This window comes from Embiotoca jacksoni, unplaced genomic scaffold (genome assembly GCF_022577435.1).
Source record: "Embiotoca jacksoni isolate LCO1_2020_lvr unplaced genomic scaffold, fEmbJac1.0.p SCAF_42, whole genome shotgun sequence".
NCBI classification, from domain to species: Eukaryota; Metazoa; Chordata; class Actinopteri; family Embiotocidae; genus Embiotoca; species Embiotoca jacksoni.
In genome coordinates this window covers 2,026,597-2,041,761 of record NW_027185395.1, presented here as the reverse complement: position 1 = coordinate 2,041,761, position 15,165 = coordinate 2,026,597, and the positions used below count along the sequence as shown (strand labels likewise).

General features: G+C 46.6%; 2 protein-coding genes across 2 annotated transcripts in view; both read left to right on the top strand.

The window, feature by feature from the left end:
• Positions 1 to 15,087, top strand: part of LOC138210007 (hippocampus abundant transcript 1 protein-like) — a 15,810-nt gene extending 723 nt beyond the window's left edge. The window contains exons 2-12 of the mRNA XM_069168894.1: positions 2,929 to 3,027; positions 3,474 to 3,536; positions 4,351 to 4,478; positions 4,576 to 4,690; positions 4,844 to 5,062; positions 5,462 to 5,575; positions 10,787 to 10,858; positions 11,190 to 11,302; positions 11,564 to 11,661; positions 12,028 to 12,191; positions 12,615 to 15,087. Of these exons, the coding sequence (XP_069024995.1) occupies positions 2,929 to 3,027; positions 3,474 to 3,536; positions 4,351 to 4,478; positions 4,576 to 4,690; positions 4,844 to 5,062; positions 5,462 to 5,575; positions 10,787 to 10,858; positions 11,190 to 11,302; positions 11,564 to 11,661; positions 12,028 to 12,191; positions 12,615 to 12,887 (1,458 nt within the window). The 3' untranslated portion in view covers positions 12,888 to 15,087. The remainder of the gene's footprint in view (positions 1 to 2,928; positions 3,028 to 3,473; positions 3,537 to 4,350; positions 4,479 to 4,575; positions 4,691 to 4,843; positions 5,063 to 5,461; positions 5,576 to 10,786; positions 10,859 to 11,189; positions 11,303 to 11,563; positions 11,662 to 12,027; positions 12,192 to 12,614) is intronic.
• Positions 5,596 to 8,953, top strand: LOC138210014 (mucin-6-like). Its single transcript, XM_069168908.1, has 3 exons — positions 5,596 to 5,715; positions 6,266 to 7,226; positions 7,469 to 8,953. Exons 1-3 carry the CDS (start codon positions 5,596 to 5,598, stop codon positions 8,944 to 8,946), a joined length of 2,559 nt encoding a protein of 852 aa, XP_069025009.1. The 3' UTR covers positions 8,947 to 8,953.
• Positions 15,088 to 15,165: the final 78 nt, after the last annotated feature.

Genomic DNA, 15,165 nt, shown 5'->3' with positions numbered 1-15,165 from the left:
GTTACAGGTAAAAATGACGAGTAAAAGAAATGAGGAGCCGAGTCGGGCCGAGCCGAGCCGAGCCGAGCCGAACAGAGCTGCTCCAAAATGGCTGGAGGTGAGTGGGCTGTAATGGAGACGCGGCGGAGCGGCTTTAATGCGGCCCGCAGACGGCCCGGCTTAGTGCGCCGCTGATGGGGCTCCATGATCTGTTACGTAACGGGGCTCTGCCTGAAATCCACCCGGGCCAGAGGCACCGCACTCCGGCGTCCATCTTAACATCCCGCACGGGGAACCACCTCATCCACAACACCCCGAACCACCGCAGCAGCAGATGACTGTCTGGTGGGGATAAAATGGCAGAGCAAAGAAATTAAAATGGCCTTCATCTCAAACAGGAGATGTTGATGTTCTCTGTTTTAACCCTGGAAACTGAACATCTTTGGAGGACATCACCAACACCTCTCAGTTTCAACATTTTATTCTATTTTTTTAATTCAATATGGGTTCATGGTCATCACATTCGCTTTTTATTTACATTTATTCACATACAAATATGTGATACTTAATTTGATTATAATGGATGCATCGTTGTAGTTGAAGTTTCGAATTTGTATTGATTCAATAACATCAGTGTCACTGACTCCATGTTATAAAGCTGCTATTTACTCTCTAATTAACATTATTGATGAGGTGGAAATAATAATGATCTGAATTAATGGACATTTAAAAAACAAAACAATGGCAATTACTAATTTAATTGTCTTTTTTTCCTTTGGTTCATTTCACTTTGACCTCCAACCTTTTTGCTGCAAATCTGACAAATGGCCTCTTTTAAATGACACGAAGGACGTCACCAGAAGAACATGAGTCAAACTTTCCTGTTAGTTTCATGTAGCTGGTTTTTAAACAGATGAATGGAAACGATTCAGAGGATTTTGCAAAACGACTGCAGTCAGCTAAATGAAGACGTTTCATCAGACTGGCAGTTGTGTCGTCTCTGTGCCGGTGAGGAGGCCATCAGGCAGCTCTTTATTGCCCCGTCCGTCCACAGCCCTGCGCTCACCTCTGGTCCAGAGCGCTGGGTGACGACTGAAGGAATAAGATGACGAGCTGGAGGAAGTCGAGAAGAAACGCAGCATTTCATTAGGAACAGTTTGTCCCAGCTATTGTTGGCCAGAGAAAACCAGCTGAGGGCTTTTAGGTGTAAATGAAGCCATTATTGGCACATATAAACATAAAAGTCATTCAAATTCTGTTTATTGCTATTAATTTGATCAACTAATCATTACAGATGCAGAACAATCAATATAAAAATGTCACTTTTCTCCTGATTCAGATGAACTTCATAGAAAAGACAATTGTGTCAGGTGTTAAAGGTGAAGGAGATCTGAACCCCCGTAATAATGTTCTTTTACTGTCATTAAAATTATGAGCACAGAAGAGCAGCAAAGAGTAACTCATGATCTAAATAGTCCAAATCTGTGTTAGTGGAACCTGCTGTTATTAAGCTAAAGATAGAAAATGGTCCAGTTCAGCAGCTAAATCCTGTGTTTCTGTGTCGGTGGGCCGGTCCTGGTTTCATGAGGCGCTCCAGTTTTAGTACTCGCTCGGTTTTAATCGACCAGGACGACATTAACTGCATTAGAAGACAGCTTTATGTCATCGTCTGCTCTTATAAACACGCCTCTGTGCCTGGTAACTGTAAAATATATCATTTGATGAATTCACTTCATCCCTTCTGCAAAATCTGTGTTTACCGTCTTTGTATTCCTGATCTTAAATTTCTGTCAACATTTAAATGTGTTGCATGCTGGGTCCAATCCCCAGCATCCCTTTTTTGACTGGTACATGACGGACGATTTCATTGGCTGATATCGACCTATTACAGACATGTCGGTATCAGCGTTGACGTTGGCTGGTATGAAAACCATTTTTAACAGAACAATGCAGAAACGGATGTTTCAGATCCATTAAAATTTCTTCTGTATGTGTTTTTTAATACCTACTAAAATTTAATACAAATAACTTTGACAGTGTATTTATGTATTAAGAATATCGGCCAATATGAAAACCTTTTTTACAGAACATAATGCAGATGCTTCAGATGAAGTAGAAGTTCTTCTATTTCTGGTTTTTTTTTAATAGCTATTCATAATTATGAAATGTAATAAAAACGATTAAATGATCACGTGTATTTGGATAGTAAGAATATTGCAAATAAACCGGTAACATCGGTATTGGCATCTCGCCCAATAAAGGTCAGGCTCTCAGGAAATCTTTGGTCTGTACGAGTGTGAAGAAAAAGCAGCTTTTGTTGTGGTGATTAGATTATTCACTAAATAAGATGCAGACTGGGTTGGTGGAGAATTTACGGTGCTGATATCACAGAGGTTTTCAGGAGATCTCAGGGGTCAAACCCTCATTTTATAATGGGGACCATCATTTTTCCATTTTGTAAAATTACACATTTGGAGGGCAAGAAGCATGAAGATTTATTTAGATTTGTGCAAATAAATTTGGGCTTGATGTGGAAATACTTTTGTACAATACAGTTAAAGCCTGACGGAGGATTTACGAAGTGCTCATCTGGGATGAAATGGATCAGAACTTAAACGTTTACAGAAACCAGGATTCTTCAGGATCCCAGAATGAAAAAACCTCCAGAAATACTGGATCCTCCATAAATTCCCATAATGCATCGTTTAAACTCTGTAATCTCAGTTTGTAAAGCCGACTCGGATAACGCCGATGATGTCACAGTGATGTCATCAGGGTTGTTACTGCACTTTAAAACGAGCCACAGAGGACGTGTGACTGCTAAGATGATAATTAAAGTGATGTTTGTGGTTGACACTGATGGAGTTACCTTTTATCTAGAAGTGAAGCACATTAAAAGGCATGTTGTGATTTTAACGTGTTTGTTGTTGTTGTTGTTGTTTTGTTCAGCTGCAGCAGGGTATCGGCCGGCCCAGCGTCTACCACGCCGTGGTGGTGATCTTCCTGGAGTTCTTCGCCTGGGGTTTGCTCACCACGCCGATGCTCACGGTGAGTAACGCCGCGTGGAGGCGGGAAGACGGCGTCCACGTCCGAGCAGCTCACCGGGTTCACGCAGACAAATAGTGCTGGCTGGGGATCAGAGGAGACGCAACACGATGACGAGATTCGTCATGGCAGCGCCGTCGTTATGGAAACAACATCCGTGTCCTGTTTGATAGAAGTGCTTTTCTCTCGATCAGCACATAAAAAAAGTTCTCGTTTACTGAATGTTTCCTGATTTTAATCCTCAGTTTCTTCACTTTGTGGTATTTTTTTTTAGATAAAATTGTTGTGCAAGTTGTCAGTAAGTTAAACAGCTTAAAGTCTCTTTATTACAGGAGTGGATTCTGGTCCCAGTCACTGTATAGGTTCATATTTTTTCAGTGTTTTTTTCAGTTTTGCTCATATTGTGAAATACGTGTAGATTTTATTCATGTTGTTTTTTTGTATTGCAGGTTTTACACGAAACATTTCCTCAGCACACGTTCCTGATGAACGGACTCATTCAGGGTGTGAAGGTAAGAACTGCTTTAGTCACTCGTACTTTAGATATTGATAGATTTTGAGAGTATTATAATGTCATATTTTATAAAACATAATCAGGCAGTCCATCCGGGAAATTTTGCGATCGCAATAATTAATGCAATTTTCAGCAATCACCACAATTTTTGCTGGAGTTTGCAATTTTCCCACAAAAAACATCAACAGAAGCTCTGCTGAAAGTATTACAACATAAAGTCAGCTTTCAAAATAAAACTCACTTCAAAACAACTCAGTAACAACCAGCACGTCTCACTAATCGTAAAAAATGGAATACTGATTGTTAAATTAGATTCATACGCACTTCATGTTGCAGGAGACTGTTCTGTGTTTGTTTCATCCAGCAGGTCTATGTGTTGAATGAACATGAATTAAACAGCATCTAAAGCTCTTATTTTGACAGCTTTTTTTGTTAAAAAAAAAAATTGCTATTTTTTTTTCCTCAACTTGGAATCTTTTCCAATTTCCGCAATTTTACTCCAAAATTCCACAAATTCCGTCGCAATTTTTGAGAAAATCATCCTAAAAATCAAACATTCAGATCGCAAAAATCACAAAACAATTCCACAGAAGTTGAAGATGCAAAACGGTCATTTTAAAAAGATTTGTCCAGATCTGCGCCTGATAAAAAGATTCACGTCTTTAAAACCTCATCACCCCGACGACATAATCAGGTTTATTTTCACTAAACTGATGTTCATGTTGTGAATAAAAGATAAAACATCTCCTGCTTAGTTTTTTTTACATCGGTGAGGTTTCATGTCGTCACTGACTTCTCCTCTTCCTGTCCAGGGTCTGCTGTCGTTCATGTCTGCGCCTCTGATTGGTGCGTTGTCGGACGTCTGGGGGAGGCGGTCCTTCCTGCTGGTCACCGTCTTCTTCACCTGCGCTCCGATCCCTCTGATGAGGCTCAGCCCCTGGTAGGACTCGGCGCTCTGTGTCGTAGAAACGGTCGTTCACAGGACGGTTTGAGTCGCTCGAGGAAACTAAAGCTGTTATTCTCCGCTCGTCCTCTAGGTGGTACTTCGCCATGATCTCCATGTCCGGAGCTTTCTCCGTCACCTTCTCCGTCATCTTCGCCTACGTCGCCGATGTGACGGACGAGAGGGAGAGGAGTACCGCCTACGGCCTGGTGAGAACTGCTCCGTCTCAGAGTTCAGACATAAGACATGCAGTGAATATGAGCGTTGAACACCGTGATGAGCGGACGGCGGCGTTCAACGCTCCGTGAAGTGGGTTTTTCCCTCCTCTGATTTTCCTCCCTCGTGTCGTCCTCCCCCGTCAGGTGTCGGCCACCTTCGCCGCCAGCCTGGTGACGAGTCCGGCCATCGGGGCGTACCTGTCGGCCTGGTACGGGGACAACCTGGTGGTCCTGTTGGCCACGCTGATCGCTCTGGCCGACATCTGCTTCATCCTGCTGGCGGTGCCCGAGTCGCTCCCGGACAAGATGAGGCTCAACACCTGGGGGGCGCCGATATCCTGGGAGCAGGCCGACCCCTTCACCGTCAGTACTCATTCTGGTTCTGAGTCTTCTATGTTTGTATGAAGAGAGGAGACATTGGTGAAGACATGTCAGTGTTCCTATTATCAATCAGTCCCTCCAGGATGCTCAATGACGTCCAAGTCATTTCTGGAGTTTTAATTGAGGTTTTATTGCTTATAATTGTGGGAATTAGAAAAAATTGCAAGTTGAGAAAGAGCATCAGCTGATCAAGGAATAAATGTGAAATCACTTCCTGTGATAATAATCATGCATCATGCAGACAGTCTGTGACTGAAATATAGAAACATACAACAGATGAGTTCGAAGAACTTCACAGACCGTAAACTTTCACTCCTCGAAGACGAACTGATGGTCTGACAGCTCTGTTGTTGTCTGTCTGTCTGTCTGTCCGTCCTTCAGTCTCTGAGGAAGGTGGGTCAGGACCCCACCGTCCTCCTCATCTGTATCACTGTGTTCCTGTCTTACCTGCCCGAGGCCGGACAGTACTCCAGCTTCTTCCTCTATCTGAGACAAGTGAGACACGCCGCTGCCTGATGCACCCAGAACACCCAGAACACCCCCAGAACACCCAGAACACCCTCAGAACACCCAGAACACCCCCAGAACACCCAGAACACCCTCAGAACACCCAGAACACCCTCAGAACACCCTCAGTACACACCCAGAACACACCCAGAACACCCTCAGATCACATCCAGAACACACCCAGAACACATCCAGAACACACCCAGAACACCCCCAGAACACCCTCAGTACACACCCAGAACACCCTCAGAACACCCTCAGAACACACCCAGAACACCCTCAGAACACCCTCAGTACACACCCAGAACACCCAAAACACCCAGAACACACCCAGAACACCCTCAGATCACATCCAGAACACACCCAGAACACATCCAGAACACACCCAGAACACCCCCAGAACACCCTCAGTACACACCCAGAACACCCTCAGAACACCCTCAGAACACACCCAGAACACCCTCAGAACACCCTCAGTACACACCCAGAACACCCAAAACACCCAGAACACACCCAGAACACCCTCAGATCACACCCAGAACACCCAAAACACCCAAAACACCCTCAGTACACCCTCAGAACACCCTCAGAACACCCTCAGAACATCCTCAGAACACCCTCAGAACACCCCCAGAACACACCCAGAACACCCTCAGAACACCCTCAGTACACACCCAGAACACCCAAAACACCCAGAACACACCCAGAACACCCTCAGATCACACCCAGAACACCCTCAGATCACACCCAGAACACCCCCAGAACACCCCCAGAACACACCCAGAACACCCTCAGAACACCCTCAGTACACCCCAGAACACCCTCAGAACATCCTCAGAACACCCTCAGAACACACCCAGAACACACCCAGAACACACCCAGAACACCCCCAGAACACCCTCAGATCACACCCAGAACACCCTCAGAACACCCCCAGAACACCCCCAGAACACCCTCAGAACACACCCAGAACATCCTCAGAACACACCCAGAACACACTCAGAACACCCCCAGAACACCCTCAGAACACAACCAGAACACCTTCAGTACACCCTCAGTACACACCCAGAACATCCTCAGTACACCCTCAGTACACACCCAGAACACCCAAAACACCCAAAACACCCTCAGTACACCCCAGAACACCCTCAGAACACCCTCAGAACACACCCAGAACACACAGAACACACCCAGAACACATCCAGAACACCCAGAACACACCCAGAATACATCCAGAACATCCTCAGAACACACCCAGAACACACTCAGAACACACCCAGAATATCCTCAGAACATCCTCAGAACATCCGCAGAACACCCTCAGAACACACCCAGAACACACCCAGAACGCCCTCAGAATACCCTCAGTACACCCCAGAACACCCTCAGAACACACCCAGAACACCCTCAGAACACACCCAGAACACCCTCAGTACACCCACAGAACACCCTCAGAACACACCCAGAACATCCTCAGAACACACCCAGAACACACCCAGAACATCCTCAGAACACCCTCAGAACACACCCAGAACACACCCAGAACACCCAGAACACCCTCAGTACACCCACAGAACACCCTCAGAACACACCCAGAACATCCTCAGAACACCCTCAGAACACACCCAGAACACCCTCAGTACACCCACAGAACACCCTCAGAACACACCCAGAACACACCCAGAACATCCTCAGAACACCCTCAGAACACACCCAGAACACCCCAGAACACCCTCAGAACATCCTCAGAACACCCCCAGAACACACCCAGAACATCCTCAGAACACACCCAGAACACATCCAGAACACACCCAGAACACCCCCAGAACACCCTCAGATGACACCCAGAACACCCTCAGAACACCCTCAGAACACACCCAGAACACCCTCAGAACACAACCAGAACACTCTCAGAACACACCCAGAACACCCTCAGAAAACCCTCAGAACACAACCAGAACACCCGGAACACCCTCAGAACACCCTCAGAACACAACCAGAACACCCTCAGAACATCCTCAGAACACACCCAGAACACCCTCAGAACACACCCAGAACACCCTCAGAACACCCTCAGAACACAACCAGAACACCCTCAGAACACACCCAGAACACCCTCAGAAAACCCTCAGAACACCCTCAGAAAACCCTCAGAACACAACCAGAACACCGTCAGAACACAACCAGAACACCCTCAGAACACCCCCAGAACACACCCAGAACACACCCAGAACACATCCAGAATATCCTCAGAACATCCTCAGAACGCACCCAGAACGCACCAAGAACACCCTCAGAACACCCTCAGTACACCCCAGAACACCCTCAGAACACCCTCAGAACACACCCAGAACACATCCAGAATATCCTCAGAACACACCCAGAACGCACCCAGAACATCCTCAGAACACACCCAGAATATCCTCAGAACGCACCCAGAACACACCCAGAACACACCCAGTACACCCACAGAACACCCCCAGAACATTCTCAGAACACCCAGAACATCCTCAGAACACCCTCAGAACACACCCAGAACACCCTCAGAATACCCTCAGTACACCCCAGAACACCCTCAGAAAACACCCAGAACACCCTCAGAACACACCCAGAACACCCAGTACACCTTCAGTACACCCACAGAACACCCTCAGAACACCCTCAGAACACACCCAGAACACCCTCAGAACACCCTCAGAACACAACCAGAACACAACCAGAACACATCCAGAACACCCTCAGAACACCCTCAGAACACACCCAGAACACATCCAGAACACACCCAGAACACACCCAGAACACACCCGGAACACCCTCAGAACACACCCAGAACACCCTCAGAACACACCCAGAACACACCCAGGACACCCTCAGGACACCCTCAGAACACAACCAGAACACCCTCAGAACACACCCAGAACACACCCAGAACACATCCAGAACACACCCAGAACACACCCAGAACACCCTCAGAACACATCCAGAACACCCTCCGAACACACCCAGAACACATCCAGAACACACCCAGAACACACCCAGAACACCCTCAGAACACCCTCAGAACACATCCAGAACACCCTCTGAACACACCCAGAACACCCTCTGAACACACCCAGAACACATCCAGAACACACCCAGAACACACCCAGAACACACCCAGAACACATCCAGAACACACCCAGAACATCCTCAGAACACCCTCAGAACACACCCAGAACACACCCAGAACACATCCAGAACACCCTCAGAACACACCCAGAACACCCTCTGAACACACCCAGAACACACCCAGAACACATCCAGAACACACCCAGAACACACCCAGAACACACCCAGAACACATCCAGAACACCCTCTGAACACACCCAGAACATATCCAGAACACACCCAGAACACATCCAGAACACACCCAGAACACCCTCAGAAAACCCTCAGAACACAACCAGAACACCGTCAGAACACAACCAGAACACCCGGAACACCCTCAGAACACAACCAGAACACCCTCAGAACACAACCAGAACACCCTCAGAACACCCTCAGAACACACCCAGAACACATCCAGAATATCCTCAGAACACACCCAGAATACATCCAGAACATCCTCAGAACACACCCAGAATATCCTCAGAACGCACCCAGAACACACCCAGAACACCCACAGAACACCCCCAGAACATTCTCAGAACACCCAGAACATCCTCAGAACACCCTCAGAACACCCCAGAACACCCTCAGAAAACACCCAGAACACCCTCAGAACACACCCAGAACACCCAGTACACCCTCAGTACACCCACAGAACACCCTCAGAACACCCTCAGAACACACCCAGAACACCCTCAGAACACCCTCAGAACACAACCAGAACACATCCAGAACACCCTCAGAACACCCTCAGAACACATCCAGAACACCCAGAACACACCCAGAACACACCCAGAACACATCCAGAACACACCCAGAACACACCCGGAACACCCTCAGAACACACACAGAACACCCTCAGAACACACCCAGAACACACCCAGGACACCCTCAGGACACCCTCAGAACACAACCAGAACACCCTCAGAACACACCCAGAACACACCCAGAACACACCCAGAACACATCCAGAACACACCCAGAACACACCCAGAACACCCTCAGAACACATCCAGAACACACCCAGAACACACCCAGAACACATCCAGAACACACCCAGAACACACCCAGAACACCCTCAGAACACCCTCAGAACACATCCAGAACACCCTCTGAACACACCCAGAACACCCTCAGAACACATCCAGAACACACCCAGAACACACCCAGAACACATCCAGAACACATCCAGAACACACCCAGAACACACCCAGAACACATCCAGAACACATCCAGAACACACCCAGAACACACCCAGAACACCCTCAGAACACCCTCAGAACACATCCAGAACACCCTCAGAACACATCCAGAACACCCTCTGAACACACCCAGAACACCCTCTGAACACACCCAGAACACATCCAGAACACACCCAGAACATCCTCAGAACATCCTCAGAACACCCTCAGAACACACCCAGAACACACCCAGAACACACCCAGAACACATCCAGAACACCCTCAGAACACACCCAGAACACCCTCTGAACACACCCAGAACACACCCAGAACACACCCAGAACACACCCAGAACACCCTCAGAACACACCCAGAACACCCTCTGAACACACCCAGAACATATCCAGAACACACCCAGAACACACCCAGAACACATCCAGAACACACCCAGAACACCCTCAGAACACCCTCAGAACACACCCAGAACACACCCAGAACACATTCAGAACACCCAGAACACACCCAGAACACACCCAGAACACATCCAGAACACACCCAGAACACATCCAGAACACCCTCAGAACACACCCAGAACACATCCAGAACACATCCAGAACACACCCAGAACACACCCAGAACACATCCAGAACACATCCAGAACACATCCAGAACACACCCAGAACACATCCAGAACACACCCAGAACACATCAAGAACACCCAGAACATCCAGAACACCCCAACACCAGCTGCTTTCTTACCTATTGGAGCACTCTCTTTTTATTTTCAACCTTAAAAACATTCTTCAAATGTATTTTACACATTAAAACAATATTGTTGTAATATAATAATCCTTTGTGTGTCTCCCTCCAGGTCATAAACTTCTCCTCCACAACCATCGCGGTGTTCATCGGGGTGGTGGGCATCCTCTCCATCATAGCGCAGGTAAAACAAACTCATGATTGGACGTGTTGTTGGAAACTACATGTGTTTTCTGTTTTGAGCTGATAACAAGCTGGATGGTCCCTCTCCTCTTTAACCTGTAGGTAGCAGCGTCCATGATTTCCAAACAGAATCTGAGATTGTGATCCATCAGACCTCAGGACAGTTTTCCACTTCACCTCAGTAGTTTAAAAACCCCTCTGGTCGACCTCTGATACTCACTGTGGCTCAGTGAAAACAGTTGAAGTGTAACTGGACGCCACTCAGACTTCTTATGTTTGTTTTACAATAAAAGCTGAATTATATCAATTCTTCTTGTCCTCTCTGTCCTCAGACTCTCCTTCTCACGCTGCTGATGAGAACTCTGGGTAATAAGAACACGGTTCTGTTGGGCCTCGGCTTCCAGATCCTTCAGCTGGCCTGGTACGGCTTCGGATCGGAGCCATGGTGAGACCTGTGTGTGTGTGTGTGTGTGTATGTATGTGTGTGTGTGTGTGTGTGTGTGTGTGTGATTGACTGTGTGTGTGTGTGTGTGTGTGTGTGTCGCTGTTTAATGATGTCATCTTGTTGCGTCTGAAATGGTTTATTGGCACTCAATTTGAAAATGACTCTGGACAAACCAACCAACTGGTGTGTGTGTGTGTGTGTGTGTGTGTGTGTGTGTGTGTGTGTGTGTGTGTGTGTGTGTGTGTGTGTGTGTTCTAACAGGATGATTTGGGCAGCTGGTGCTGTAGCAGCGATGTCCTCCATCACCTTCCCAGCTGTCTCTGCTCTGGTGTCACAGTCTGCTGATCCTGATAAACAAGGTGACAAAGAAAGTGTATCCTCTTCCCTTTGTCCTCTACCGTCCTCTTCTGTCCTCTACCGTCCCCTACTGTCCTCTACCATCTTCTGCCGTCCTCTACCGTCCTCTACTGTCCCCTACTGTCCTCTACCGTCTTCTGCTGTCCTCTACTGTCCTCCACTGTCTTCTGCTGTCCTCTACTGTCCTCTACCGTCCTCTACTGTCCTCTGCCGTCCTATACTGTCTTCTGCTGTCCTCTACTGTCCTCTACCGTCTCCTGCTGTCCTCTACCGTCCTCTACTGTCCTCTGCCGTCCTATACTGTCCTCTCCCCTCCCTTCCTCCTCCTCCTCCTCATCATGTCTCCCCTGTGTCCTCCTGTCCTCCAGGTGTGGTCCAGGGGATGATCACGGGGATCCGAGGTCTGTGTAACGGTTTGGGTCCAGCTCTGTACGGGTTTGTGTTCTTCCTGTTCAACGTGGAGCTGAACACCGTGGACCCGATCCAGGGCGACTTCAACATCGACCCGCTGCCTCTGCAGAGTCCCACCGAGGTACGAACTCTGCTCCTGACACTCGTCACAACGTTCAACTTCTACTGTACAGCGTGCAGAATAAAATGCATGATATCATAGGATGGCATCCCTATCTTTGCATTACTTCCACCTGATTATTAAATTAAGAGATTAGAGATACAGCCAATCAAATGGATTCATTTTAAACCATATTTGTAGAAGACAGGAAGTCGCTGCCCGACGGCTGGCCGCCTGTTCAGTTTCCGAAAGAACTCCGAACTGTGATGTTTGCTCTCCACACGATGAAATCACAAATGCGCTCAGATCCGTGCGCTGCGCCTTCGAGCTCTTTTTATTATTATTATTATTATTATTATTATTATTATTATTATTATTATTATTATTTTGTATCCTGTTGCTCAGCAGCTGAAATAAACTGAACTCTCTCTTCTTGTGTGTCAGCGAGCGCTCATCCCCGGGCCGCCCTTCCTGTTGGGAGCGTGCACCGTGGTCATCGCCTTCATCGTCGCTCTCTTCATACCTGAGAAAGCCTCCTGCTCCTCCTCTGCCTCCCAGCTGTCACTCAGTGACAAGCCCCGCCCCGATAGCAAAGAGTCGATGTCCTCACTGGCCGGCATCCACATCAACACGCCCCTGCCAGGCAGCGACGAGGAGGGACCTCCCGCCGCCAGCGACGAGGACTTCGAGCCGCTGCTGCAGGACAGTGTTGTTTGATGGCGCCAACACCGTCATATTTTGTTTCCCACATGGTGGGACTAAGTGTACTCTTATTGTCAGAAGATTGTGTGATTGACAGCATCGTCTCCCCGAAGGCGGGACCAACAGCGACGTCTTCTGACCAACGAGGATGTTTCTTTAACGAGGCGGTGGGGAGCTGCAGAAAAGCTGTCATCAAGTCAAAGTCAAAGACGATTATTTGATTGACAGGAGGAGGGTTTGGCCAACAGGGATGCTGCAGTTTTAATGGAAACCATTGTTTGATTGACATCCGGACCGGCTCCATTTTTTTTAATGGCAGGCTGGTTTTGGGATAAAAGGAGAAGAGAATTGATTTGGAGGTTTTCATGGAGGGATTTTTTTGCTCATCTGTAAGCTTGAATTTGTTGATTGTTTTTGTGATAAACCAGAAAAGGTGTTTTTACCTTTAGCTTTATCATTTCGAAGCCGTATTTTAATGCTGTGTTTTATTTGGTTACTGTACAAAGGAAACATGTCTGCTACATATTTATGGCAGCCAAAACATCAGTGTTGATTTATACTCTTTTATTTTGTTGTTCTTGTTGTTGAATAATTTTTTTAATGATTTTCTTTTTGGAAGAATGAAGGGATTTTTATTCTTTTACAGTGTACAGTATCTGCGATGTGCTATTGATGCTTATAAAACGTTAAAAATGTGACAGGCTGAGAGATGAGTCAACCATCTGTAATCCAACGTGACAAAATATCACTTTTTATCTTGCGATAACTTTCATTTAAGCATTATATTTCGAACTGGACAGAAGAGAACGGCTCAGGCTGGTAAAACGTCCAAAACTGACAAAATCTTGAATGAAACCAAAATGAAATGAAGTCAACAGAAGCACCTCACTGGATAGTTTTAACTATGTCCCCCATTGGTCACTCTACCTCAGATCAGCGTGGTATTTTTTCATTTTTTAGATCATAATCAACCTGGATTTTTGTTATTTTCTGTCACTTGCATTTTATTTTTTATATCAAAGTCACTTTATGAAAGTGCTGCTGGCTGCTGGCGGTGTGAAACCATCACGGCTGCAACTCTGCTGTTCGTCCTGTCGGCACCATCGGGCGGTTCTGTCGGGTGAAGGTCACCGGGCCTCCGGCTCCTGGTCGCACGGTGTTGCAGATACGAGGTTTCTCCCCGCCAGCAGAGGTTTTTCCTGTGAATGAACTTATACTTGAAGCACCAGACAGAGATTTTATGAGAGCTTTAGAGAAGATTTAGAAACATATGCTGGCACAGAGTGTACATAGTTACTTATTCTATGACCTTACAATGTAAATGTACACGTGAATGATGTAACGGTTTGTATATAATGCAGGTGAAGCGTAGGATTGGCTCGTTTGTTGTGGTTGACATGGAGGTTTTTCCTTCAGGTTGGTGTAGCTCAGTGGCACCGGCACAGTCTCGGTTGGGGGTTCAATTCCCCCGTGTGCAGCTAAACACTCATATGAGACCAACAATCATTTACCTTGTTCGCTCCGATTAGACCACGAGACACAAAGTTGAACCTTCTTCTGTTGATTACAGCTGCTCACAGACACACTCGTATCCTGGCTGTCGGTCTTATTCTGTGGTATTTTTTTTTAATGAAATTCAATGGTGCTGGATTAAAATAACATATTAATTAAACACTAAACTTTATTTCAGGATAAATCCTGATCCAGTTTTCTGTAGCAAAAACTCCCAGAACTCAGACGAGCAGGAGGATATCGGTGTTTCTGTGTTGTATCAGTTTGTTCAGCAGCAGTGGGACCGACTCCCGTGTAAATATTGTACATGAATTGGATGTGTGTACATGTGAAGAAATGAGATGTACATGGGCTTCACTGTAAATACACGTCGTGTGTCGTCTTGTCTGGAAGTGTACCGGCCAATTGTTGGTCATTGGAAATTAAAAACAGTACAACACTTTACATCTGAATGTTTTTCTTTCATATTCCAGCTGGTTGCTGTTCTCGGCCACAAAACTGTTTCTCTTGACTGTATATTTATTTTCTAGAGTTACTGTATTTTGCCCTGTGAGTTTCAGAGCTCCTGTTGAGGTTGAAGATAACTTTTTATAACTCCAGCTGTGTGTTTTGGGTTTGTTGTCGTGCTGCAGAATAATTTTGGGACCAATCAGACGCCTCCTTGATGACACTGTCATGGACAATTAAAAGGTTTTTTTTCTCAGTTTTGTACTTTGTTTTCATTTAGTTTTATGTCCTTTGTCTAGTTATTCGTGCATTCAATACTAATTCAAATTTTGCA

Coding starts and splice junctions, on each gene's coding strand:
- LOC138210014 (XM_069168908.1), top strand. CDS start 5,596: ATGCACCCAGAACACCCAGAACACCCCCAGAACACCCAGAACACCCTC. Junction 5,716..6,265: donor ACACCCTCAGAACACCCTCA/GTACACACCCAG, acceptor GTACACACCCAG/AACACCCAAAACACCCAGAA. Junction 7,227..7,468: donor ACACACCCAGAACACCCTCA/GTACACCCACAG, acceptor GAACACACCCAG/AACACCCTCAGAACACAACC.